Genomic DNA, 25,215 nt, shown 5'->3' on the forward strand with positions numbered 1-25,215 from the left:
TTTGACTATATCCTACTTTATATCATAGACAGTGGTTCAATTTGATGTTCTTGATTAGTCAGAAAACAAGTTTATTTTTTTACTTCTAAACAGCCTCATTTTCAAGGCAAGATATTTTCTTTATATATATTTGCATGTCATTTGCCAAATAATTATGTCAGAGATCAAATACATAAAGTATTCTCTTTGATGTTTGAAGATTACTTATGTTTTATTTTTGCAAGCCTTACTCAAACGGTCTAAATCAAAAATTGGTAAGTTTGATGTGATTCACAAACAGGTGATTTAATCATTGGTGTCAATGTCTCTGTGTGATTTTGTAAAATTATGTTGGAAACTTTTGATTTTGTTCTTTTGCTCGTATTAGTAATATTGGAACCTTAGGACTATGTTCTGTCACTCTTTTTTAGTAATTCAGGAATCTTAGGACAATGTTATGTCACTTGTATTAGTAATACCCTTGGTAATTGGTAGAAATCATAAGGTTTTAAAAAATAAATTCCACTACCTTATCAGTTTTGTTGATCACAAAAAATGACCATCATCATCAGAAAAACACTAGTTTCTCCAGTTGAGTGGTAACCAAAACAATGACATGCATGCAGAGCCTCCCATCAGGACCCAAGTGTGTCTCCTCACACAGTGACCATTTAAACAGAAAGGATTGCAGATATGACCAGTCTGAAATTTAGTTGAATGAATACAATGTGTAATTTTGAACTGTGTCCATGAAAAAAAAATGTGGTGATTTACAGTGTGCTATGTTATGTACAGGCATAAGCCCACAAGCTTTAGCACATTTTTACAGGAATTCGCTGATCACTGTGACCCAAGATAAACCATTTAGCATTCTTCAAGGATGCAGCTCTAAATAGGTGCAGTACCCTAGTCGGCCTTCATTTAGAATAACCATCACGGCCAGGATCAGTTCCTGGATTTTCGTATGGGTAATTGAGACAATAAGCAGTTTATTCCTTGTCTGTGAGTATTTCAAGTTAACTCAACTACAGGAATTGTGCCAGTGCTAAAACTCGCATCGCCACCAGTGGCATAGCCACCACTTTTTCAGAGGGTGGGCAAAGGGGGGGGGGGGGACAAGGCAAATTCCAAGGGGGGGGAAATTGTGATGAAAATGGTCAAAAATGGGCTAAAAAGTACAGAAAAGCCTAAAATCTTACATATCAGGGCAGCCAGATGGGCAAGAGGGGGTAAGACTTCTCACAGGGGATGCTCACTTACTATATAGTTTATCACACATGTGTGTAGTCATGTCAGTGGTATTTATTTTATTGTTTGGGCGAAATGGATTTAATGTTTTATATTCTCTGGAAACTTTATGAACCTACTCCTCAGAAACAAGGTGCTGCATGTTCCTAGTACTGGGAATGGTTGGTCAGATAAGGCCCATGGTTAGTCCTTGCTCATATGTGTGTCCAGGGCCGTAGCAAGCGGGGCGGCCGGGGATGCCATGGCCGCCCCACTTTTTGAGAAATTTGTTATGTTTTTCTTTATATCTTTATTTCAATTTGGGCATATATTTGTATTTGGCCGCCCCACATTTGTGATGGCCGCCCCACATTTTTCAACCTTGCTACGGCCCTGTGTGTGTCATGAAAGATGGAACCAAGGAGGGAATTTTGTATTATAACAATTTGCTCAAATCTATTCCAATGTTAATTCATTGGAATGGGCTATTCCAGTTGAAATCCATACACCCCTATAAAGACATGACCTTAATCTCCCACACAGGAAGTGTTAATTTCAAATGGGGTTACCTGAATGGGTGATTTCATTTGAAATCTACACCCCCTGTGTGGGAGATTAAGGTCATGTCTTCCATAGGGGAGTGGGTTTCAACAGGAATAGGCCATTGTTACAAATAGGGTGACAGATGTGCAACACAGGCTTGGGCAGCACAAGTGTTTGTGGAATTGCAATATTTCTCCAAAGATTTATGGTCTTATAGCTTCTTTTTGTTCATCTCACTGTTCAGTTATACATCTTATTCCATGCTACTATTTGATCATATCAATGCTAACATGCTTTTCCAAAACTTGCCAAATCAACTGCCGCCATGTTACTCATTCACTCTGTTGGGATATCAGATAATAACGCAATATTTTGTATATGTATTTATTAAATTAACAAACTGGTGAGTTTTACATTATATCAAAGCACACAATATAAGAAATTACAAAATAAATCGAGTCAAAGCAATTGTCTTAATTTTCAACATTTTCTATTATGCGCTGGTTTTGAGATATTGAGTAATGCATGATGGCGAGGCACAAGTTTTCACTGCGATTGTGACCAAAACATTAAGATGGTGAACTGAGCTTGAGGGCGGTATGCAGAGCAAGTTTTGGAGAAACATGTCTTCAATCGCTAGTTACAGTAAGACCACATATAAGCTTAAAATGCGAGCATTTATTTTGAAACTCCATTTTGTTTTCTTCTGCAGTTGATGAAGACATTGTGATCCCGATGGCATATATGACGCTGGATCATCATCTACAACCCTTGCCACCAAACCCAAAGTCAAAAGAATCCGTGGAGATCTTTGACAAGCATTGTGATGTATGTATATTCAGTTTCTTGCTTGCATATCAGTTGTACCACCTTTGTATGTCTTTAGCATCAATTGAAAATTTAGTTTTTAGCCTAACCACCAAAGTATATGACTTTCAAATTGAAATTAAATGTCTTTAAAAATGAAAATACTTTTGTGTCTTAAATAAACTTGAAATTTAAACTTAATTTGTCCATCATCAGAGATGTAATTTTTTAGGAAATTTCTGGAAATTGGGCCATCGAAAAAATTCCTGAATTACTATTTAATTTTTGCATTTTTCGCTTAATTTTAACACTCCGAATGGTTTTTGGTTATTGGAGAGGAAAGAGGGAATGAAAAAGAAGAGAAGATGAACAAAGAAGTTGCATTGTAGTAGGACCCCTCGTGTGACAAGCAGTGCATAAATGTTTGATACCATATAGCGCTTGCTCTCTGACCAAGTGCAACACCCCTGTTACTGTACATCTCTGTATGATTAACTCCCCTACATATGGACTTATCCATCCTATCCCTGTCTAAGTACTCCTGCCACTTAGAATGACTTCCCTAAATGCTCAGGCAGTAATTAAGTTGATTGCAAAGGGCATTTGAAAAACAAAAGTGATATTATGTCAAAATAAATGGTGTCAACGAAATCTATCTTTTCAATATATTTACAATTTTTTTAGGCAAGTAAATATATATTTTATTAGATTAAAGGCCCATTCAGTGATTTGCCCATCTGGACGATCGTAAAAATCATCAAAATTCAGATTTTGGTACCTTTGTCATTGTCATAGATGTGCTAACATAGCCTCAAGAGTGGTTCAGCCGAAAGCCATGTATTTAAGGTTGGTCTGAACCCTGGAATTATGGAAACTTTCAGGCCTCATAACTTCGAAATTGTTGTTCTAAAGTATATAAAAGTATACATATTTAGAATGGCAAAGACTTGATAAGTTCATCTGTGAGGTCAAATTTGGGCCAAAATGGCCCAAAATCCCAAAAAATTACGGTTTTTGGCCCACTTCTTTTTCGTGCATCGTAACAAAAAAATTCTTGGGCCAAAATTTTTTTCTTATTAATTTTTGAAAACTAGACAAAAATATCTAGGACCTGTTTTTTCATTTTTTTGAATTTTGACCAATTTCACCAAAAATATTTTTTATGATTTTTTTGAAAAATCAGCATTTTTTGACCATTTTTGGTGCAAATTTCTCAAAGTTGGTCGAAATTCAAAAAAATAAAAAAACGGGTCCTAGATATTTTTGTCTAGTTTTTAAAAATTAATAAAAAAAAATTTTGGCCCAAGAATTTTTTGTTACGATATGCACTAAAAAGAAGTGGGCCAAAACTGATTATTTTTAGATTTTGGGCCAAAATGCCATTTTGGCCCAAATTTGACCTCACAGATGAACTTATCAAGTCTTTGCCATTCTAGATATGTATACTTTTATATACTTTAGACCAACAATTTAGAAGTTATGAGGCCTGAAAGTGTCCATAATTCCAGGGTTCAGACCAACCTTAAGACAAAATAAGCCATTTTACACGAATCTGTAATATAGATACTGACAGTATCTATATTAGCTACATGTATTTGAATGGGGCTTCAACTTCGTCAGTACTGCTGTTTTCTTCGTTTTTTGCCAAATTTGTCATTTCAAAAATACCAAATGACAATTTGAATGACTTATCCTTCACTTTTAAACAATTTATAAATAATTTTAATTTTTTACACTTGCGCTGGGATCACTGAATGGGTCTTTAAGGTTACGCTGAATTTGGATGGTTCCAGGTTCAAATTGGCTGTTACGTAGCCACCTAAACCATTTTTTTTTGCAGAAAGTAAACATCGTAGGCCTAAAAATCATAGGTCATCTCAAAGCTAACATTCTAAGCATTATTATTAATTATTATTTATTAATCTAGCTCATGCACAAATGTACTTTGAAAGTGTTTCAATTTTGTTCACGTATAATGAGCATGAAGATTTTTGTGACAGAGGCCATAATTTATTTATACAAGTCCCGATTTCTCTCTCGATTTGGCTGCAGACTATAAACAGGTCAACATAATAATGTTGCTATCAATTGAAAACACAGCTTGTGTGGATTTTATTTTATAAGCTTATGCATTGACAAAATTTTGAGTGAAATCTGGTACCACTTTATTGTCATTTTGCATCAATAATATTGTTTTTGTGTATGATATAATCGCCAGAATTCTCAGCCACATTATTTCTATGATACCTTCTTAAACAACACGTGGTATGCTAATTTTACTAGGATTCGCCAAAATGAAATATCTGTGCGTTTTGTCACATTGATGCTGTCATTTTCACGGATTTCAATATCTCGAGTTATGGGCCATGACAGAAATACACATGAACAAAATGAATTGTTTTGGCTTTATCTTTCAATCTGTTCACAGCACAATGGACATGGTTATTAATGATTAGCGTGAAATTCTAATCAAAATTTAAATACTTACTTTTTCATCAAAAATCTTGAAATACGGGCCATTTTATATTATTTCCTCGAGAATTCAAGCCAGCACAACACACACACGTTGTTATCGTATGGTACAGACAACTCGCATCCAATGACGTAGCACGCTCATCAGGCGGCATAGGTCACGCGACACGTGACGTTCGAGGCTGGCGACAATACAAGGCTGACAGCCCCATTCAAAATACACGGTTAGCATTTATTGAAAAATAACATACGTGTAGTGTGGTACATTGTCGTACTTCAACGGTTTTAGAGTAAGATAATTTTGCTTTGACACCACATAACAAATTTAGAATTGTTTGTGAAGATTTCATGATTATGTGTTCATCCAATGGCGACGTCAAAAATTGCGATATCGCTTCCACCACCGCCTGCTCATGTCCGCATGGCCAAGAACCAGTTCGGCCCAATTCCAATTTGCCCTGCTATATGAAACAACTGTGTCCAATTTCTGTGCCGTTTTCTTCCTCCACTTCTTTCTCCTGCCACTCTCTCTCTCTCTCTCTCTCTTTCACTCTCTCTAAAAAAAAACAAAATAATAAAAATGAATAAATGAAAATATAGAATTACAAAAAGTCCTCAAATAATAGGCCTACCGTTCACAAACACTTGTTAGTGGGGGCCTGATGCAAAAAAAATTTATCACGAAAATTGTTTGCCCCCCCTTTTCAGGTCTCAAAAATTTCAGGGCCCACCCACTTTTCTTTTTTGACATGAAAATTATGGGTCAACCCCATCATCAGAAAAGCATATAAACTCAATTTTCCCGGAAAAATGTGTGGTCAATTTTTTCAGGGCCCCCCTTAGTAGGAGGGTCAAAACTTTTAAGGCCTCCCATTTTGCATCAGGCTCCCTAACAAGTGTTTGTGAACGGTCCCTAATGTAAAAATTTGAAAATGGCCTGACAAAAATACTGATTCCCCCGGCATGTCCATAACCCGGCCCATAAAAATCCTTTCCCCAGTCCCCGCCCTCTCCGCTTGCCAACAAATCCTGTCCTTTGCACATGACAAATATTTGGTAACCCAATTCACAAACCTAACATGGTCAGGGTGTGCAATATAAATTATGAGCCCTGGGTGAGGGTAAAATTGGGAGGAAAGAAATTTTAGCGAGCCAAAAGGGGGGGCAATTTTTGGCAAGCCGAGATGGGGGCAAGCGATGTTTGGCAGACATTCACGGGCGCCTTTTAAATAAAAACGCTCTAAGACGGCTTAGGAAAACAGTATGTAAACACAATAGATGCAAATGTTCCTGTTCGCTGCGCTCGCAACACACCCCGACAGATTATTATAATACTGAGATAATCAAATTTTCAGTCACCCTGAAAGTAATAGATCACTACTGCTATGGTTTGTTGAAATACTTCTTATCTGAAGGGTCAAGAGTGTGGAAAACAAGTTCAAAGGTCACTTGATTCAGAACATTTGCAACATTTTAATTATTTAAGAAAATAGCTGTGATTGGGCAAACACTTGCTGGAAATAAATGTGAAATTGTGCAAACCAGAGGTCCTCTCACAAAGGTCATCTGGGGTCAAATGGGAAGTTACTTGAATTTGAATGAAACCCTGTGGCAAATGTGCTTGACACTCGCACATTGGCCTAGTTGATTTCGGGCATAACTCTGACTAAAATAAAAGATTAAAAATCAAAATTTAGCTTTTCAGGCCACCTACGGGAAAGTACAAACGAGTGTTTGGGCATAAATATTACACATGTTAAACCATAGACAACTCGACATCTCTCTCAAGTAATATAAAATTCAAAAGTAAAAGGAAAAACACACGGAAAGTATTATGATATGTAAGTACAGAAAAATAACCAAAAAAATAAATAAATAAATAAATAAAAAAAATAAAGAAAGAAATAAACAAACAAACAAACAAACAAATAAATAAATAAATTTAAAAAAAAAAAATAAAAAAAAAAAAAATTAAAAAAAATAAATAAATAAATAAATAAATAAATAAATAAATAAATAAATAAATAAATAAATAAATAAAGAAATAAAGAAAGAAAGAAAGAAAGAAAGAAAGAAAGAAAGAAAGAAAGAAAGAAAGAAAGAAAGAAAGAAAGAAAGAAAGAAAGAAAGAAAGAAAGAAAGAAAGAAAGAAAGAAAGAAAGAAAGAAAGGAAGAAAATAATAATAATAAAAATAAGAAAGAAACAAAGAAAGAAAAATAATAATAATTAATAAATAAATAAATAAATAAATAAATAAATAAATAAATAAATAATAAAACCCGAATAAGCAAATAAATAAATCAAGATAAAAATGAATGTATAGGTAGGGCCAGTTTGGTTTGGGACGAGTATTGGCATGATTGGAATCGAGCTCAACATGGCCAAGACGAGAGTAAGCATGGCCTAAATAGAGCTTGTAGTACGAGTGCAGCGGCGTAGAATTTTGCAATCGGCTTGACTGCTAACAAAATACGTGATCCTTTTAGACGCCTGTGTTTTAGACAATCGAAATAATTGTCCACGTGACAGAATTGCCTGTCAATCAATTTTACTTAGCGACTGTTGTGGAGGACGAGTAAACAAAGTCACATAATGGGTCATTGACAGCATTACAAAATAGACCAAAAACACATTTTCACACATTTTTTCTTGATTTCTTTATTCAGCATGATAGGTACAGATGTTTTCTTACGTGTAAAGTCACAATATATTTTTCCAGTAGGGAAAGCAATATTTGATCTCATATAACCTTAAAGGTAATTAGTACAGATTTCAAAAGTCCTCAAGTTTCTTTGACATGTGTACCCATTATATTAGTCATATAATTGCTAGGTAATACAGCTAATGCTAATACACGTAATTGCTGGCCAATGGGCTCTTCCAGTTGAAATTCATACACCCCTATGGAGGACATGACCTTAATCACCCACATGGGGTGTGGAGTCAATATGAATCTATGCATCCCCTATGGAAGACACAACATTAATCTCCCACTCAGGGAGTGTGAATTTCAAACGAAAACCTACACGCCCTGAGTGGGAGATTAAGGTCATGTCTTCCATAGGAGTGATAGATTTCAACTGAATAACCCAATCCTTTATAAGTCAACCAATTTGGTTTAATACTAGCGGTTTTTGCTTTTCATTTTTATAGGCAGCACAAGAATACATGAGAGTACAGACGGAACTTGCTTTGCTACATCAAAGAAAGTAAGTGCCAACAAAATTGCAGGGTTTCTGTTTGTTTGCTCTGAAGGTCAGTGATCACAAGTATGCAATGTATCCATGTGTTGTTGAGGGTGTATATGCACCCTGTGAATTTAGAACCAAAATAGTCAAATACAATGGATAAAAACCTGCTTAATATCTATATTCCTGCCTGAGATAATTGTCTAAACCTCTAGGTCCGTATGCACAAAAGATTTAGATCAGGTTTTAAGTTAGACCGGGTCTACTTTAGACCCGGTCTAAGTGGAATTTAGTCCAAGGAGAGAGGACATTTTCCTTTACATTTGCTTAAGATATTTTGTATTATTTTTGAACTATGCATTTAAATCTTCAGAATTTGCTAGCTACTTTAGGAAGGAAATACATGTAGGAGTAAAGGACCATTCCTGATGGAACTAAAATCCACTTAGACCAGGTCTAACTTTAGACCCGGTCTAACTCTTGTGTGCATATGGGCCATGGAGTTAAGATGGATTTAAACGCAAACAGATCCCCCATTTGACGGTGAAGACGGATAGTTCCCTATGTTTTCCTTTTAAGAATAGACTGGCTAAACATGGGTCAATAGTCAAGAAATAAACATATTTTGCAAGAGCTGGATGTGCTCTGTTCACCGACCCATGTTGCACTAGATAACAAATCAGTAAAGAAAAATGAAATGGGAGAAATGCATTATGGATGCATGCCAACAAAAACTGTCTGTCTTTCTGAAACTCCCGGAGGAACTCGGCAGGGGCGATTGCCATCAAGGTCAATTTCTTTACAAACATTTTTATGTCAGTTTGGAAACATCAATAGACTGATGGTCCATTTTTGGATGGTACAATGATTTTTCCTGTGTCTTTTGAGTGGAGGCAATGGCCGAGATGGGTTTCGAACCCACAACCTTTCGACCATGAGTCCAATGCTCTAGCTACTGCGCCACACGACCCCTTATACTGTTTTGCCCTCAACAAGCAAACCACATACAAACTTGGCATATTTAGACTCTCTAAAAGAACTTTTCTGTTGCCACCAAGAAACATTGAAGTCATTTTGCAGAGTATGTGACCATTATTGATTGATTCAAAACTTTTTTGCTTACAGAAAAGAGTTAGCGGGTGAGCTGGATCAGGACTGGAAAGACCAACAGGCTAGTTTCAAGATTATAGAAGAATTCAATAGTCTAAAAGGCGATAAGGTGAGAATAGTCAATGAAATTCCAGAGTCGGAGAGAGGTCAAAAGTTATGGAATCTTTTCAAAGAGAAAGTAAGAATTCAAAATGAGTGTAAAAGACAGGGGGAAAAAGGAAGAAATCAATTATTTGTCCATTAAAATGAAAGGCAAGGTCAGCTGGATGAGAGTTGATCAGAAGCTAATATTAAGTAGTCCTGGGCAAGTAGTATGTACACTACAATATTCCTATTGCAGCTGCCTGCACAGGTACACCACCACTAAGGTACCTGACTGGTAGAGTACCTACACAGTACCAATGCTGCTACTGCACAAGACCCAACAGCAGTAGTACTACACTGGTACTCACATGCTCTGCACAGTAACCAGCTAAGTACATTGGCGGCTGTGCACCTCTGCAGGCAGCCGCAATAGTGGAAGTGTAGTTGTATCTATTGGTCGATGAAAAGTCATTGAATTTAGGAAGTCTGTCTAAATAGAGGGGCTCAATTATATTTGCTTGTACACTACAGAGATCAAAACTCTTTTGCATGATCTGTGCTAAATACACCTTGTTTGATATGTTTACTGTACATTTCAGATAAGGGTTGCTCAGGAGCTAATATTAAGTAGTCCTAGGCAAGAAGTATGTACACTACAAGATTCCTATTGCTGCTGCCTGCACAGGTACACCATCACTAAGGTACCTGACTGGTATACACATTTCCTACATGTACACAGTACCAATGCTGCTACCTCACTATGTTTTTTTAAGGGCCAACCACAATTAGTCAGCGGACTGGGTCTGGCCTGCAGGCCGCTGATTGTAAATCCTTGATAAATATTTGATATATTAAATGTAACAAAATATTTTCTTTTCTTTTTCCCCTGCTTCAGGAACAATTGCAACATGTACATAGAAATCTACAAGCACAACTAGACCTGATTAGAGCCCAAGTACAAAGGAAACACAATATGTCCAGGAAACTATAATACTTGCTGCAGATTATGACTGCAAAATTCAGTGCCCCAGATACTCTAACACTTTGAATGCAGTCTATTACTGCATTGCGACTGCAGAAGTTAGTGCCCAGGATATTCTAACACTATGAATTCAGTCTATGACTGCATTACGACTGCAGAAGTTTATGTCCAGGATACTCTAACCCGGGGGCTACTCAGTACAAATGACCATACGGGACGTGCCGCAAACATGGGTAGCATTTTCAGCCTTCTGGTATATCAATGACCCCTTTTTCAAAGCCTATTTTGGTATATGAATGAGTCCTTTTTTAAACCTTTTCTCAATTTTTTTCGAAAACAGCCCAATTTTTCCTTAATCTAGCCAAAATTTTCCCAAAATTTTGGGAAAATGTAAAAACTAAGACAATTTTGGGTAAATTCGGCCGAAAATTTTGACTTTTGGTATATCAATGGGTCCAAATTTCTTGAAAAATTGGTATATTTATGGGTCTACTTCCAAAATCCCCGCGGCACGGCCCTACCAAAACCAAACTTGAGTACCCCCCCCCCCCCGGGACTCTAACACTTCGAATTCAGTCTATGACTGCATTACGACTGCAGAAGTTAATGTCCAGGATACTCTAACACTTTGAATTCAGTCTATGACTGCATTACGACTGCAGAAGTTAGTGCCCAGGATACTCTAACACTTCGAATTCAGTCTATGACTGCATTACGACTGCAGAAGTTAGTGCCCAGGATACTCTAACACTTCGAATTCAGTCTATGAGTGCATTACGACTGCAGAAGTCTGATGATAGAAGATACATAATTATTATTATTTGTATCAGCCTTCCAAGTGGTACTGTATTCATTCCAGGGCGCTTAACAAAGTCATGTTGGGTGGGCGCTTATTTTTTACCTTGTTTACCTATTTTTTCGTAAAGGGTGTTTATTAGAGACAAATTTAGGTATGTTATAAAAGGTCCTGAGAGGTTCTAGTAGCTTTTCTGATGCCGCAAATGTATTGCAAGTTATAACGCAGGACTTGTAGTCCTGCAGCTATTTCACTGTATCGACATCTATCAGTCACTTCAACATTAATGGTACCCTTTAGCAAATTGAAAATACCCTGGGTGGGCACTTATTGGGGCATGGGCACTTATTGGAATGAATACGGTACAATAAATCTGTGTTTTGCACAGTGTCTTCAAAAAACACAGATAACTATAATATTTAAAATATATTGTATGCGCAGATGATGTGCACACATACATACATTTCACTGATCAACTCTACTCTCACAATGAATTAGGTCAAATCGGTCAAATTTAATTAATTTTTATTTATTCATTCTGATAAAAATGAAATGATAATATATAATAATAATACTGAATGATTTAAGTTTATGTGATACAAATATATTGTACTTGATATATGTTTGTATCACACTCAAAGCCATTAAATATACAATAATTGAGTGGCTCTATAGGCTATTCAATGTAAGATGTATATGTAGCAAAGGGGTGGGGTGGGGGTGGTTGCTGTCATGTTCCACCTTATGCTGAATTGGATAAGGTAAGGGGTGAACCATTTGATTTCCTCAGGAGCATGGGAGTTTTTTGGAAAAAAGAATTTCACCACAATGAGAAAAATCACCCCACTGATGAGTTTTTCAAAATTGCTCCCTCCCAACTTTGTATAAAGGTATACATTAAAATTAGAAATAAAAATTCTCCACTTTCAGCAGAGTGAGAAAAAAGTCTGCAATACCTGCTGAAAATACTGTGGAAATAGGCATGGATAACAGCTTTTTCAAGTCTCCCATTTGAAGGAGGGAAAAAAAGGAAGTTCTGATTAACCTGAATTAAAAGGGCATTTCGTCCCTCACTTTTCTCAAAAAAAGTTGAGATTTTTATACCACTGGAAGCCTCTGGCTACATAATGTTTATGTAAAAAAAAAATTCTTGCAAATTAATTCATTTAGCAAAAATATCATGGAAATTTGATTTTCGAACACATTGTCTAATGAGCAGTGAAATATACATAATCATGCATAACCCGCAAATGCAAAATTGGAATCAACTGAAATTTTGGGAAAACGCTTTTTTTGCTGGTATTTACTGAAAAATGTCCATGCTAAAACTGCCCAGTGTTAAATATTTTATTTGATCCCAGACAAAGTTACCATTATTTTATCAAAATCAGAAATGTAAGCATTTATAAAATGGCTGTGGAGTGAGTTTATTTCTATGTGAAGCATAAAAATTAATTGCTAGCTGCTATGATGGTGTCGCCATCTATAATAGGAGACTGAATTAAAAATACTAGTTTGCATCTGACGCCACTTGTCAATCAAACGCAGAAATTATTTGTTTACAATTTGTTGTGATGATTGGAATTTCTGAACGCAGCAGTAAAACAGCTCAGCATGCCCTATGGTTGATTTTGCACCTTCAAATATAGAAACCATCTCAAAAGTTAGGTCTGAATACACCATGTCAACAATGCCTAGAAAATCTGCCTTGTAAAGTACCATCATTTTTCACCATTTTCTGTGGTTCCTTTTCTCCGATTAAGGCACCAGATGAATCCACCTTTCTTTGACGTGCTATTAAACAATCATTTGCTGTTGGGAGTTGATTGTCAGATGCAAATTAGTCTTTTTAACCCCCTGAACACTACCTGCCAATCTAACATTACCTCTGATTGGTCAATTACATGATATCTTCATTTTAATCACCAATCAGAATGGAGCTTTGCAAATAATTCACCCCAATTATTTTTGTGGAGAAATTATTCTACAATGTTGCTGATTGGTCCAATTGATAATGAGAACTTCATTTTGATCAATAGTCAGGTAGTTCTCATGGGATTGAGTCTCCGATTATAACTGCCATTGAATATTAAATTAGATGTGTGTTAAAGTGCCTGCACTCAAAGTTCAATGGTAACAAACAACAAGATTGCATACTGTATTAGACATGAATTAATTAATTAATTAATTAATTTAATTAATTAATTAATTAATTAATTGAATGAATGAATGAATGAATGAATGAATGAATGAATGAATGAATGAATGAATGAATTTTCAAAAACAGAATAGCTTCTTTTTCTCTTTGATTTGATTTTTGTTGTTGTTGTTGTTTTTAAGGATTTTTGAAACAAAAGATTACATTTTTGGCCAGTATCAGACCTGCCAACTGTCCCTCATTTTGAGGGACTGTCCCTCATTTGGGGTTTTCCAAAGTGAAAAGAGGGACAGTCCTGCTTTCTGAAAATTTCAGTGAGGGCAAATTTAAATATAAGAACAGCAGAAAATGATGCAGATTTCACAAATTTTGCTATAGCATTCTCTTTAGTCTATTGTGATAAATTTAAACCTGCAAAACCTTCCCTGAATTCTGAAAGTATTGCACACCTCAAGTCATCGAATTTGTCGGTAGCTGGTTTGTGTACATATACAAGGTTTTGGCCTCAATGTCCCTCTTTCTGAGTTTGGTAGGTTGGCAGGTCTGCAGTATCTTCTGTTTCAGTCTTTGTGGACAATGATTGATAATTGACTGGCCTAGTTTGGAATCTCATGTTTTTTTTGTAATTTTTCATTGTTGCTTATGAGTATACACAATATGTAAACGTTTTTTTCTCTGTTTCTACAGTGGATATTAGGGGAACATTATGGATTTGTAAATCTCTGTGCATGACACTGTATAAAATATGCCATATAGGATTGCCATGCATGGAGACTAAAATAATGTACCACTATGGAGTCAGCACAATAAATAAGGTCATGAAGCATGTGACCTTATTCACACCACCAAATAGTATATATGGTTGTGCGCCCTTGAATTTCACTTCTCAGAAAATTTAAGCATTAAAATGAGCAGAAATTTGCATAATTTTAGCCAAATTTGGATTGGTCATGATTAGTAATATTAATTCCTGCAAGTGTACCACAGATGGGAGAGATTGAATAACTTTTAATGATTTTAAGCAGCCTTTTCTTTACAGAAACACCGCATGGTTTTGCCTGAAAAATAGGAAATTCCCAGACATCGTAGACTTTGAGGGCCAGTCGTAAAAAATAATGACGGTCAACCTATATTTTTTCCCAGCCAGAGGGATCAGGCAAGGGCTGATTTCAACCATCATAGCTGTCGCTTAAAACTGAGTCGCTCCTGTGAAGAAAAAATGATGTTTTCTTAAGGCAAATTTAGCACATATTTCTATGGGACTCTGATTTGGTGGTGTGAGATCTGAAGGTCAATTCCAAACTCAAGGTGAACATCATGGCCGGATGATTTCTTTAATTTTAGATATCAATGACAGCAAATGATGCAGAAATAACCAATTAAGTATTCAAACTAAAACAGCTGGAAGGTACAAATTCAAAAGTTTCAATTTTCACTTTCCGTCAGCGTTTACGGTAGCAAGCCCAATTGTCCGCGGCACTCACACCGTGATTGAATAAGGTTGCTGTCATGTGCACTCATGATATGCATGTTCCAATATTAGGGTTGCAACTTATGAATCTGTACCTTCTATCGGGTTTATTTACATAACTTGGTTATTTCTGCATTATTTGCCATCATCTATATCTCAAATTAAAGAAAACATCTTTGTGGTCATTATGGTCGCCTTGATTTTTGAAATTGACCCTCACTTTTTATAAGTCCGTAATAAACGAACTTTGTATTCCGACCCTCACTTTGGCTATAAGGTCATGATTCATTTATTGTGCTGACTATTAGTGTATCACTGGCATTTTCGTTGGCAACAGCAGAACTGGTTTAATATTTGGTGCATTGAAAATGCCATATAAATGAAACGATCAAAAAGTTGGGACACTATATTTTATCCCTTCCATAAGTAACTAACATGGCATGATGTGCTTTCTCTTTTAAAACACTTTGGTTTTCTCTCGTACTATGGTTATTTACTCAGATTGGAATGGTTTCAATATTTGAAATCATTCATTGATTGAATGTGGTGTAATTAAATAGAATGAGTCTGGTATCAGGGTGTAAGGCTTACCACCATGCACTCACCATGGTAGGTATTATAGAAGGAGAATTCACGAACCCAGTTCCCTTTATACTATGATCGTTATGAGTCGATACTGAGCAATCAGGTATGAATGGTGCACTATCGATTTGCTAAGCTTCTTATCTATTGAGCTTGGGCGGTTATGAACCACCGTTATCGTGACTTCTAAGCAGAATGACGTCATTTTTACCCACAAAGCATTGTGGCCGTAACCATAAACAAAGGAAAACAATTTACTTCCGGTAATTTTATAACGCCAATATTTCTTATGGCCAAGCTTGGCGGATCATAGAAACAATATTGCCAGTCTTGGAAAACCTTTCCAAATCATTTCCACTGGTTTAAAAGTCCCGCAGACACCCGCCAGTATTACTAATCATGATCAGAAAAAATACGTAAATTCACTGTAACTTTGGAAGGAAATGAGGGAATTCGATCAGGTTTTCGCTAGTAAATCAACTTGAACTCGGAAACACAATGATGCAATCGAAGATCATGTGACCGATGCAAAAGGGCACTAATAACATCCATTTCCGGTATGGGTCACCTGGGGGTCTGTTTAAATTAAATCGATATTGTCGCATAACGATCATAAACATCAAAGGCCGTGTTTGAGGGACTGCACTGATTAAATCCATTCAAGTTATGACTTGCGTTGAATCGGCTTAACCCTATTGAGTGGATTAGGATTTTTCTGTGGAACCTCCTTCTATAATACCTACCATGCACTCACAGTGTAACATATGGACTACTACAGTTGAAATCCATACACCCCCTATGGAAGACATGACCTTAAACTCCCACATAGGGAGTGTAGACTTTAAACAGGGTCACCCATTCAGGTGACCTGCTTGATATTGACACTCCCAATGTGGGAGATTAAGGTTGTGCCTTCCATAGGGTGTGTATGGATTTTAACAGAATAGCCCATTATTTTATGGGTTAATTAGACTGCACTGTTCAGCATTCTCTCTGTAAATTACAGTATTTTTGGCTGGTTCATGCTGGTGAGTGCATGCCATACTATGCAATGATGTTTCTGAAGTATAAATTACTGCAATGAGGACACGGTGTTTAGTACCATATTTTCCGGTTCATTCTATTGCAGTAGAAACATACATACAGCTGGTACATTCTGGTTTGCTTGTCATGCTGTAAAACCCATGAAACATTTGTGCATACCAACTATTTTGACTCATTTTCCTAATTACATCACATGTTGCACAGAGATACTGTATAGAATTACAGCAATGAATTTATGTAAACATGTGAAAATGTGTTTTGTAACATATATTATGTAAATTGATTCGATAAGTGCATTAGGCCCAAAAAAAATTGTTTGGTTGCCCTTCCGAGACAAAAATTTGGAGGTTGGTAGGTCGATCTTTTTTTTTTTTTTTTTTTCATGGACTCTTCCTCAATTTTTCCTCCATTTCGAAAAGGCTATATTGACAAATGCTTGATCATTTTATGGTAAAAAAATGTGTGTTTTTGGACTTGATTTAAATGGAAATACTTATTGTTTTCAATCAAATATGCATGTAATAAATAAAATGAATGAATAACAAATATAAAAGTCCTTGATTCTGTCTAAATTTAAGTAAATTTCTTCTAAAAAAGTGATTGAAAAAAAAATCCTGACCCAAGATTTCCAATTTTCTGGGTCGGCCGGTTGAGGGTAACCAAACATATTTTTTAGCCTTATACTCTACATGCTCATGCTATTTATAGGGTTTTGTTATCTATTTTGTATTGCTGAACAATGCTTTCAGTTTCCTGATGAACTGCTATGAATTTATTTACCATATGTTTGGTTGACATGCTGGAATCATTAATGATTTGGATGCATTTCCGAGGTCATATACAGGAAAGATAAAAAGTCCCATAGTATAATGGGTTATTCCAGTTGAAATCTATGGAAGACATGACCTTAATCTGTCACACAGGCATGACAGGGATTGTGAATTTCAAACGTGGTAATGGGTGACCTCGTTTAAAATAGGGTTACCTGAGAGGGTGACTCCTGTTTGAAATATACACTCCCTGTGTGAGAGATTAAGGTCATGTCTTCCATAGGTGTATGCCTTGTTTAGTTGACTATCGGGAATTAGTGATAATTGGGATGCTGTTCTGATATCAGATATGGAAAAATAAAAAGCCCTGTATATTTTTGTGTGCTATGATCTGATCCACTCATGTTAAAGTTGTAATAAAAAAAGGAGAAAAAAACCAGCAAACGTGAGCAAAAGGGGCTCTTTGAAATACCATATCTTCACAACCGTTACTTAAGGGCAGAGTAATGGGAGAGAACACGGACCTTTTCGAGCATCATTATTTTTTAATTGTATGTCCAAAGTATATAAAACTATACATTTTTGGAAAGGAAATGAGTCAAGGAATCCCATGGTGACGCTCAGATTTGTTCAAAAATCTCGAGTTTTTGTAAAAATCACAAAAATGCACTTTTTACCAAATTTTTTTGTGACAACTTAAAAAAAATCCGCTCGAGTAAAAAAAAAAAATTAGTTAGTTTTTCATGGAGAAGAGACATGAACTTAGAAGGTTTTTATTTTTTGAAATTGTCTTATTTTTCAAATATTGCAAAAACATGTGAAAAAAAGCAATTTTGTCACTCTATTAAGCTAAAAATTGCACATAGTGGTGTATATTGTTCTTCAAAACAAATATTTTGAAAAAATGAGAAAACCTTCCTAGACTTTGATGTGCTCTAACGATAGTGCAAAAGGTTTACCTTTTGCTTGCATATTTTTCGAGTTATCTTGTCACAAAAATCGTACAATATTGTTAAAAATGAACTCTGAGAAATCGACGTTTTAGTAAAAAAATGTCAAAATTATGCACAAATGTCCTTATATTTTAAAACGGCAAGACTTTCACGCTTGTAAAAGCTGTATCTGGTGCATGGTCTAAATATGCATCTTTTTGCACCAATGAATCTATAATGTCTGTTTTTAGTGCGCCTAAATCCAAAATAATAAAAAATCTAAGTGGCCTTTTCACTGCAAATTTTTGTTTTCTTTACATCACATTTGCTGGCATTAACAACATACCGAATGCGCCTTGACTGCGTTGGACATACGCGCAGAGTTGCGCCAAGGCACATGCGACGCTAATCGTATGCCAGAATCACAATATTTCGCATTCAAGCGCATTGCCGACTCATTATTTCCGCCAATTTACTAAGCTGTCTTGAGCCATGTGACTTTTTAGAGTTGAAAAGAGTGAAATAAATCAATCAAAAATACAAGTAAATATTAGGAAGTTGTATTTTTATCAGTTTCAAGTGAAAGAATATACATCTTAGTGTTGATAAATATCAAGAAATCTCAAATTCGGGTGTGGACGAATGTGTCTCCTCTTACTCTGGCCTTAAGTTAACTCATACACAAGTCATGTACCGGTACTCCATGTTCCATCTTTCTATACAACTATAGTATGCTCTATCATAAGTTGGACAGATGACCTTGGTCCCATTTGTGTAAGATCCATGAATTTTGATGGAGGCTATGTTTCACCTTAGATTGGTTCAAGTCAAGTTTGGTAGTGACATAGTCGCAGTATTGAATCGCACACGTAAAGTTAATCGTGCAGAGCATACATGCACAAGGGCAGTTTGTTGACACGCTTGCAGCACTACCACAAAAAAGCATTGCTGTCACTGCCAAATTTGAGGTGAATCAAATAATTGTTGAACTTTGGCTCTGAGTGGATTAGATTTTATCACAATAATGTGATGTAACGATCCAATTTTTTTGGTTGTATACTATTATCCCTAAAGATTTTTATTTTGATAGGGGAAAAGTCAAGATATTTGGAGAGGCATGCTCCCACCCCGTGATCCACCTTTCACTTCACAATTTGAACGCTCAGTGCCAGAAGTGGGTAAATGCAATAGCTGCCTTGTGAACATTCGGCAATTTACACAGTGTATAATTGTAGTCATCTACACATGGCAGTTACACAAATCAGCTACTGCACTTACCCATTTCTGGCAATGATCAGTTGAGATATGAAGTAATTGATCAGCCTCATTTGCAATAGGATTCCTGTTATTCTTTTTAGGGGTATAAACATACATCTCAAACAAAACCTGTAAAATAGTCATTAAATAAATTTATCATTTAGTTAAAAAAAATTAAAATAATCATGCCTTCTTGTGAAAGTTTTGTAATTGTATTATAGTGTATAAAATATTGATAATGGTATTAAAATATTCAGATATTAAACTCGCAAAAGTTGTAGCATTGTCTACTTCTCTGAAAAGTGAGACTATAATTTGGTTCACCTCAAGTTTGGTAGTGACGTATGTGCGTATTTTGCTCGCCGCAGTATAGCATCGTGCGTGTAAAGTTAAACGCGCTGAGTGTATACTCCTGCGAACAGAGGCGGTTTGTTGGCACGCCGAATTTGAGGTGAACCAAATTATAGTATACACATACTTATGGTCATTACATTGGCATAGCCACCCCTATGAGAAGTCTCCCCTCCCCCTTCTGTGGGATGCTGGCCACCCTGATATTTAATATTTTATGCTTTCTTTGTACTTGTTAGCCCATTTTTGACCATTTTCATTAAGTTTTGCCACCACCCCCCTTGACAGTTACCTTGCTACCCCCTCCAATAAACTCTTGGCCACGCAACTGGGACATAACAATGTTCTCATCAAGGTAGTTGGTGTTTTTAAATTGATCAGATTAGACTGAGTGTTTCATTTGGTTATCATGGTTATAGTGGTTAGTGTCCATGACATTCATACTCATCCCACACAAAGTGACAATGGATGAATCATGGACAAATAGTTGCTATTCATAAAAACATGGACAAACTTATCGCATGCAGAAATCTTAACTTCCCAGTGGTGGCACCACGGGAAGGAGGGGGGGGGGCATGGGGGAAAACCCCTCCCCCCTCCAAACTCTTGCTCCCCAAGTAAAAGCCCAAAATTATGAAACTTTCCAGTTTTTGTTGCAATTTTATGCAAAATTTGTTGATTTTGCCCCCCCTCCGAGATTCACAATCCCCCCTCACGAACATAGATTCCTGGCACCGCCATTGTAACTTCCACAGAAGTTTAGATTCATCCATGCTTGTCCCTATAGTACAACTAATCATTGTGTGTTGTACGATAATGAATGTCAATGAACAGATAAAAACTTAATAATTACTGGTACCAATGTAAACCAAATTTATCTTAACTTTATTTTATAAGCAAAGATTTGGGAGCAAAAAAACACAATTGGATGAAGTTTGAAATTTGACCCCATGTAAAGTTTAATAACCTTTCCCCCACCCATGAGACAATATTTTGTTTTGGGAACAACAAAATTTGTGTACTAGGGACTTAAGGATTATGAAGAAATAGGTTAGAAAATACATCATTCAGGTGCATGGGAAGCCACTATTTCAACCCTACTAAAATTGAAGCCACCATTTTCTCTAATGGCCAAAAACCAAAGAGATTGGACCCAAAGAGTACCAACCATTTTGGTCTGTACACCTCTGGCATTTATCAACTAAAGCCTGAAATGCAACAATAACTAGTGTCTTTAAGCAGTGGCGTAGCCAGTGGGGGGGGGGGCCGGGGCCCGGGGCCCCCCTGCTCGTCATGGCCGTCGGTACATGTAAGGCCGTCGGTAGACGGAAGGCGTTGGTAAAAAAAAATTGGGTTAACAATAGACTATTTTTCACCCAGGGTGACAGAAAAAAGGGTAGAATTGTAAAAAAAAATGATGAAAAATTGTGTATTATACCTAAAAATTGTATGTTTTGATGTTAGTAGCGCCTAATGTCCTTTTTTTTTTTTTTTTTGCTCTTCACTTTTTCAAACCATGCAAAAAATTTTTGGGTCAACAAATCACAACTTCCGTCGGTAAAAAAATATTTCCGTCGGTACATTTACAAGTTGTGCCCCCTCGGTTCCAAAATCCTGGCTACGCTACTGTCTTTAAGGTTCAGCATTTATTACAAAGGTTTGTACATGAAGCACTTAGCTCTCATTTTTGAACACAAACATTGAATCGAAATTTGACAGACGCATAGCGAAATAATCAGGACTACATTATTTTTCCTCCATGAGCGACACGCAAAGTTTTTTAATGTTATGAAAACGTTTTATACCCTTTATATGCCCCTTATATAACCCGACATTTAAACGTTTTCTAGCAACCTTTTCTAACCTTTTGCGGATAAAGTCGAAAACGTTTTGTGTTTGATGGGCTCCAAATATGTTAGTTGTCAATTTGGTCCATAGTTGGTGACACTTTTAAACACATTCATCTTTATTACTACGGTTGCACAACTTCCATGACATCAGCTTTATTAAAAGTTGACTAGTCTGCACCAAATAGTCTTATGACTATTGCGAATGCTCGGTGGTCAAATTTGAATGACTTGAACTACTCAAAAGTAGCTTCAACCTTTTGGTCCCCCCCCCCCCCCGGGGGGTCGTGATGCTGGCCACCGCATCTTTAGGTTCTTAGGCATATTTTACCATTTTCCATCAAATCTTGTTCCATTGGGGAAGTCGCCATTGACCCATTGCCCCACCCCCCCCTTTAGCCCATTGCCCCCTCCACGGCCCCCACCCCTTCTGGAATACGAGCAATAAGATTTACGTTGTTTATGTACACAGTTCACGTGCTATTTGTAACCAGAGGATATTAATGATAAACTTATCTGAGGTCAATTATTCCAAGGCTTTACTAAAAGCGAAGTGTACTGTACTTTCAGATTAGTAAAAACAAAAATTCACTTTAAAAGGGGATGTGTAGTTCCATGATCAACCTGTAGATTAACAACCTATATGTGACCATCCAGCACAACTGAGCCCTGGAGTCGCCGATCATCATTTTTGAGATATTCAACTAAAATAGTCTGCTTGAAGTTAGCTTTAAAATGATGTATTTAAGTAGTGAAAAATCAATAAAACAGTCAATAAATCCTGTGTTTCCTATTGTTTATTGTTAAGTTCAATGGAGCATATCTCAATAGTGGCACTCGAGACATCCGGGCTCAGTTGTGGTGGATGGTCACATATGATCATACTTGTTGAATATCGTTGGAGATTGTGTAACAGCCAATGATTAATCACACACTGCATGCAGTCTCAACGCAGGACAACCGATTCTTATTGTTCTGCAAGGCTCACTCAGTCATTCAATGAGGCAATACAAACGATCGAATTTGGTATTCAAATGAACAAAATTTTGAGTTACACCTTTTCAGTGTAAAAATTTTTTTCTCGGCCAAATGAAAAGCAATAATTTTAATTTTTTCAGTAAATGTCAGGAAAAACTGTAATGCTTGATACTGTATTTTTTTCAAATCTTAGTGTTAAACTTAGGCGTGAAATTAAGTCATTTAGTGTAAGATTTTCGATTTTGATAGGCTTCAACTCTGCCCGCGAGCCTTTTTTTGGATTTTAGCTTTTTTTGGATTTTTCCCAACTTTCTAACGCACATCACCGTACGCGATATATCATAGTTTTGTCAGAATTTCCGTTTTGATTTCACCTTTTTTTACTGCCAGCTGAAAATTTTTCAAAATCAACGCGTGAAATCCAAGGCATTGTAAATCGATATCCCCGGGTGCCATATGCAGTGATATGAAGACCGGCCTGGCTACAGTGTTGCCAGAACTTCAATATAGCAAAGAAATTCCCAGGCCTAGCGCTCCTATGACACTGTGCGTGATTGATTTCATCATCACCGTGATCATCGGACCAATGTGTTGCGAAAGTCATAAGAAAGCAGCCAAAACAATACAATATTGTACATGGAAGTTTATAAAAAAATAAAAAAAATTAAATAACCTAAAGAAAAAAAAACACATTTGTGGCAACAATGAGCCTTGCATTGAAAGTCATATTTAAATTGTGTTGAGTACCACCCCAAAGTTTCCCTATATACACCCCCCCTACTACCCACCTCACACACCTCTGCACCCACCCCACACCCGATATGCCTTTTATACACAATATTACATACCGGTATAATAATATTTATATAGCAGTAGCACGTTATAGCTATACATTTAAATAGTATAGCCCTACTATGACAAATAGGCCTACATGTCAAGTTAAAAACAAACCCGAACACAAGTCTGAAGGGTGTAATGAAAATGCCAACCCACGATGGGGGGGTCATACAAAATTCACCTGGAGATAGGAGGGACAGAAAAATAAAATCCCCTATAACTTTACCACTTGCTTTGCTACATGGTTTACCACTAATTTTTCTAGGTTTGGACAGTACAACGTGCGTCTCTTAATACGGACTAACCTAGGTAAACAAACAAACATACAACATGGTCGACATAGGCCTAATCATGGAAACCATATTTGCCATTGCAGGCTATCACCATGATCACGGAAGCAAATATCCAAAATTCACTTTAATTTACCAAAGCACCCAAATGGGAGATTTGGGCTACAAAATCGCCCGTCGAGTATTCCTTGCTTTCAATGCAGAAGAGACCTGGATTAGATCAATGGAATTATCGACTATTTATGCTACTTGCTTTCGAGATAAAGTACTGAGTTTGAGATTTTAGGAGCATGACGTGAAAAAAGGTGAAATCAAAACGGAAATTCTGACAAAACAATAATAGATATAGGTGGGAAATATCTTTTCTTAGCGAATTATATTAGTTTGAAACGCTAAAAAATGAATTCCGCAAAAAGCTCGTGGACGGATGTAAGGCCTATAAAATTCAAAAATCTTACACTAAACGACACACTTTCATACCTAATTTTAACACCAGGATTTAAAAAAAATTATTTCCAAGCACAATGTTTTTAACTGACATTACTGAAGAATATATATGAAGAAAATATTGCTTTATATTTGACCTAGAAAATTAATTTCATAACAAAAAGGTGTATCTGAATTGTAGAGATTTTAACATGTATCGATCGACTTTTAGCGCGACTATGCATTTCTAAAGAATCGGTTGTCCTGCGTTGAGACTGCATGGAACACACGTAGGCCTATTCCGACGATTCTTAACAATCTTAACAATCTTAACAATCTGTTGATTTTTTGGGGCGCCCGCTACGGCGGGCCCCATTATTTGGCTTGACTTTGCAAAAAGCTTCTAATTTCGGTCTTGCTAGATTTACTTCGCAACTGTTTTGATTAAAAGTATGTCCAGCTTAGAAATAAAATCACAATTTGCTTGGTTTTGATTTTATTTTATTACTGTTTACTATATGCATTGAATGCAAGGAAAGTAATTCTATATACAGCGGGAATTAACGCTTGAAATACAAAATTAATTATGCTAGAAATGATTTTCAGCAAAATTTGAGGTGATGACCACTGACCAACCAACCCTTTTTGTTGATGTGGCTGGAATGACTCCTATGTAAGTAGGCAAGCCTAACTGATGTTTTTAATGCAAAGTCATCAAGACCCCAAGCCACAATTTCTCAGAAATGTTGTCCAAGAACATATTTTTCAACATACCTAAAGTTGATGGTGGGGCAAATTGTCTGACATTGGGGGGTCAAAATGTACAAAAAATGTACTATTGGAGTTTTGCATGGGTAATATCTCAGCTAAAATTATTCTAATTGACTCAATATTGGATAAGAGTAATGTCCTACCAAAGGGTTCCGACTGGCAAAAAATGGACAAAAATTATTTTTACTTTTGGAGTTCTGACTTCGAAGTTGGTCCTGGATGGACCGTGCATTTTGAGTGCCCTATATCTTTTAAAGTAAACGAGTTACAAGTTTTCTGATGCCAGATTTGAACTCTATACACAATTAAGTA

The 25,215-nt window shown here is 36.4% G+C and overlaps 1 protein-coding gene across 1 annotated transcript in view; it reads left to right on the forward strand.

Moving 5' to 3' along the window:
- Nucleotides 1-10,595, forward strand: part of LOC140141312 (mitogen-activated protein kinase kinase kinase 7-like) — a 122,252-nt gene extending 111,657 nt beyond the window's left edge. Inside the window, exons 11-15 of the mRNA XM_072163144.1 lie at nt 225-254; nt 2,462-2,577; nt 8,183-8,238; nt 9,343-9,436; nt 10,307-10,595. Of these exons, the coding sequence (XP_072019245.1) occupies nt 225-254; nt 2,462-2,577; nt 8,183-8,238; nt 9,343-9,436; nt 10,307-10,402 (392 nt within the window). The 3' untranslated portion in view covers nt 10,403-10,595. The remainder of the gene's footprint in view (nt 1-224; nt 255-2,461; nt 2,578-8,182; nt 8,239-9,342; nt 9,437-10,306) is intronic.
- The last annotated feature ends 14,620 nt before the right edge of the window (nt 10,596-25,215 follow it).

Source organism: Amphiura filiformis, chromosome 19 (genome assembly GCF_039555335.1).
Source record: "Amphiura filiformis chromosome 19, Afil_fr2py, whole genome shotgun sequence".
NCBI lineage: Eukaryota > Metazoa > Echinodermata > Ophiuroidea > Amphilepidida > Amphiuridae > Amphiura > Amphiura filiformis.